The following is a 3,616-nucleotide window of genomic DNA, read 5'->3' as shown; positions in this document are numbered from 1 at the left end:
AAAAAAAACAAATGTGAGATCATTGAAGCTTTCGAACGACAAAGTTTGGAGTTATCTCAAATAGAGTGCAAAAGTACTTGGAAATTTTACTCAATCATGTGGAAAGGTGCAGCGAGCTTCACAAATTATATTTTGTGAACGGGCATTAAGGCCATTTTCTTTTTATAAATATTTGTTTTTACTCGTCTTTCTCAAAACTTCGGAACTTAAATCACCTTTTCTTCAGCCCAAGCTAATAATATTTAGTTTACATTATTTTTTGTTTGTATAGATTTCTTCTTCTGTGATTTGTTGTTGTAGTTTACACGTGACTAGATTTAATGAAGCTAATTTTACTAATTATTTCATTGATTACCACTTTTACTAATGAGTTTTCCGGCAGCTTTTTCAGAATGCTGCTGATAAGTTATTGAAAGCAGCTCCATTGCAATGAGTGATGTCGCATGTGACACGTTGATTAACATCGAGCAAACTTGGACCCTGGTATATTAAAAGCCGCTCAAGTCTTTGGAAAGTAAGCAGTTTAACTTTACACCTTAGCAGCGAGGGTTTATTCACGAAAATTAAAAGTTTTAAATTTTACAAAACAAAAAAATGTTGAAAGACGCTTTGTTTGTAGTATTTTTTATGTGTTTCTCATGGCATAATTTACAAGCAGAAAATGACTCCGAAATCTCGAATTCGGATTTAATATTTCCGAACTTCTCCATTCAGGCATTGGATGAGTCCAACTATCGCGCGTTCCCAGCACAACAAAATGAGAAAATGTTCGTAGTGTTGGCTTATACAACAGTGAGTAGTTTGTGAACACCATTTGAGTTGTTGTTGTAACATAAAAGGAAACCAAAAATTTAATCGGGACATAAAAAATTCCACGCCTTTCTGTGGTCTCTTACTAAAATCGTATATCTTTTCAAGGCTAACTGGTTTAAAGCTCAGGAGATATGTGGCTATCAAGGACTCTCGTTGGCCAGCATAAATTCCAAAGCAGAGAATGATGCGCTGCTAAGTTATTTAACACGAACTGGTAAGAGTTAATTTTTTATGCCATTAGATTGTCTTTAATTTGGGTTTGGGAGTGACTTTAATTTGGTAGGACCCGGGCATGTGGACATGAAACACTAAAAAGGTTTTTTACTAATAGCAGCCGCCTCTCGGCAGGCGACAGCATACTTTCGAGTACATTTCTGACATGAAAAACCTGCTTATAAAACCCATTTGCCATTCGGAGGTGGCTTAAACTTGTAAGTCCCCCCATTTGTGAATAGGAGCTCGTTATATAAGTTTTTTTTCTTGGAACTCTATAAAAAAATATATTTTGAGTGATAGAAATCTTTACGCGCCCCACTGCTTGTCCTTCTTCTTTTAACAAAATTTAAAAACGCGCGTTCCTTTCTCGTGCTAACCGGCGGCAGTTGGACATACCAAGTAAAGTCAAGTCCTTCTCCACCTGATCTTTCCAACGCAGAGGAGGCCTTCCTCTTCCTCTGCTACCACCAGCTGGTACCGCAACAAATACTTTCAGAGCCGGAGCGTTTGTTTCCATTCGAACGACGTGACCCAACCAACGTAGCCACTGGATCTTTATTCGCTGCGCTATGTCTATGTCGTCGTAAAGCTCATACAGCTCATCGTTCCATCGCCTGCGATATTCACCGTTTCCAACCTGCAAAGGCCCAAAAATCTTGCGCAGAATCTTTCGCTCAAACACTCCAAACGTCGCTTCATCGGATATTGCATTGTCCACGCTTCTGAGCCATACTTTAGGACGGGCTTGATAAGAGCCTTGTAGAGTGTTAGATTTGTTCGTCGAGAGAGAACTTTCCTACTCATTTGCCTACTTAGTCCAAGGTTGCACTTGTTGGCAAGAGAGATTCCCCGTTGGATTTCTACGCTGACATTGCTATCGGTGTTAATGCTGGTTCCTAACTAAACGAAGCCTTTTACAACCTCGAAATCATAGCTGTCTAGTTCCCAGGTGTCAAATATGACTGGCATACGACAAAGTGATAACTGACGTACGACGCCATTTGCAATAATTATAAACCTTCCGATAGGGTGTTTAATTTTACTCCACCTTGTATAAATATATTCTATATATTACCTTCTATTCTACATCATTTATTCTTTCTTAACTCTCTTCCAACGTTCAGGGCTCAATGCGAATGGGGAGATCTTTTGGACTGCCGGTTCTAGACTTGCCGATAACAACCGTTGGGTTTGGTTCAATACAGGTCGTCCAATCTCCTATTTTAATTGGCGTATAGGTGAACCTAATAATGCGGGAGGTCAGGAAAACTGTATCACGTTTCAACCCGATGGTCGATGGAATGATAGGAGTTGCACATTCGAAACTTTCTTCATTTGCGAAACGCGCTGTACATTAACAAGTTATGATTCGTCGATTTATACTCGAAAATGAAGAGTTGGTGATAATACGAGTTTTATACCACGTATTCTTATTTAAATAGTTGAAGTACTTTTTTATTAATTTGTATCGTAAGCTAAGTTCGAACTATTAAAGTCATTCAATGAAGTTTCTGATGCTGGGAAGTTTTGTTGAACTAATTAATAAAGTTAAAAAAATATCGTTTTATATACCTAAAGCTCACAATGGATCTAAGCAAATGTTATAATCAGGAAGAACCTATCGGAATTGTGCCTAGACGAATTTGGACTCCGAAGGCAACTGAACAAGAAAATCTTTCCCTCCATGGAAAAAAGGAATGTTTCTCAGAAGCTCTCTCCGCATTCTTCTAAGCAGTTGTTCTTTACATCCTTGTGTGCTCCGCTCGGGAGCATATGACCTCAACAAGACTCTTCCATCGTTGGCGGTTCTGGGCTGTTGTTTTTTCGCCGTTCTATGTAATGTCGGCATCTGCTAACGCGCGCAAGTCATATTTGGCCTACCGCGACCTCTTCTCCCTTGCGGGTTCCAGTCCAGTGCCATTCTCGTGATGCTATCTGGCGGTTTTCTAAGCGTGTGACCTATCCATTTACCATAGGATGGGCTCCTCATTCGTTGATCTCCACAGCGCGTCATTGCTGATGGTGTTCGGTCAGAATATTTTACTGATGATGCGGATGCATTTGTTGACGAAAGATTGTAGCCTCTGTGTGATGGTGTTGGGGACCAGCCATGTTTCACTTCCGTACAACAATACAAACTTCACACCTGAGCTGAATATTCGGTGTTTAGTGCGCCTGGAGATTCTCGAACTCACTCATACCGTATGCATTCACCCGAACTTGTTTTGTTTAGCCTGCAGTTGACATCTTCATCTGCTCCGCCGCTTGTCGTGATAATGCAGTCGAGCTAGCAGAAGCTTTCGACAAATTCCACCGGACACCCGTCAACTATTATAGCTTTTGTTTTATTGTGATTGACTATGGCTATGAGACCTTTGTCTTGGCGATGTTGACCTCCAGTCCGACTAGTCTGTTCGCCTTCGCTTGCATGTCAGTGAATTTGTGAGAGATGAGGTAAGAGTCCAGGTCCTCAAGATGTCTGGTGGAACTCCATACGATGCCTCTTCTGTGCAGGGTCAATTGGCTCATAACTTGGCACTTAACTGATTGTTTGTTCTACTATGATGCGAAGAGTGTTGGCTTGGTC

The 3,616-nt window shown here is 40.6% G+C and overlaps 1 protein-coding gene across 1 annotated transcript; it reads left to right on the top strand.

The window, feature by feature from the left end:
* Window positions 1–505: 505 nt before the first annotated feature.
* LOC128866536 (perlucin-like) lies at window positions 506–2,536 on the top strand. Its single transcript, XM_054107352.1, has 3 exons — window positions 506–792; window positions 919–1,027; window positions 2,154–2,536. Exons 1-3 carry the CDS (start codon window positions 595–597, stop codon window positions 2,420–2,422), a joined length of 576 nt encoding a protein of 191 aa, XP_053963327.1. The 5' UTR covers window positions 506–594; the 3' UTR covers window positions 2,423–2,536.
* The last annotated feature ends 1,080 nt before the right edge of the window (window positions 2,537–3,616 follow it).

This window comes from Anastrepha ludens, chromosome 6 (assembly GCF_028408465.1).
Source record: "Anastrepha ludens isolate Willacy chromosome 6, idAnaLude1.1, whole genome shotgun sequence".
Classification (NCBI taxonomy): Eukaryota; Metazoa; Arthropoda; class Insecta; order Diptera; family Tephritidae; genus Anastrepha; species Anastrepha ludens.
Note: the sequence above shows the minus strand (reverse complement) of the source record. Positions and strands in the feature narration are given on the sequence as shown.

Bases quoted from the DNA above. Each gene is read 5' to 3' on its own strand.
- LOC128866536 (XM_054107352.1), top strand. From the start codon at position 595: ATGTTGAAAGACGCTTTGTTTGTAGTATTTTTTATGTGTTTCTCATGG. The intron at 793-918 runs GTGAGTAGTTTG...TATCTTTTCAAG, and splicing joins TAGTGTTGGCTTATACAACA to GCTAACTGGTTTAAAGCTCA. The intron at 1,028-2,153 runs GTAAGAGTTAAT...TCCAACGTTCAG, and splicing joins AAGTTATTTAACACGAACTG to GGCTCAATGCGAATGGGGAG.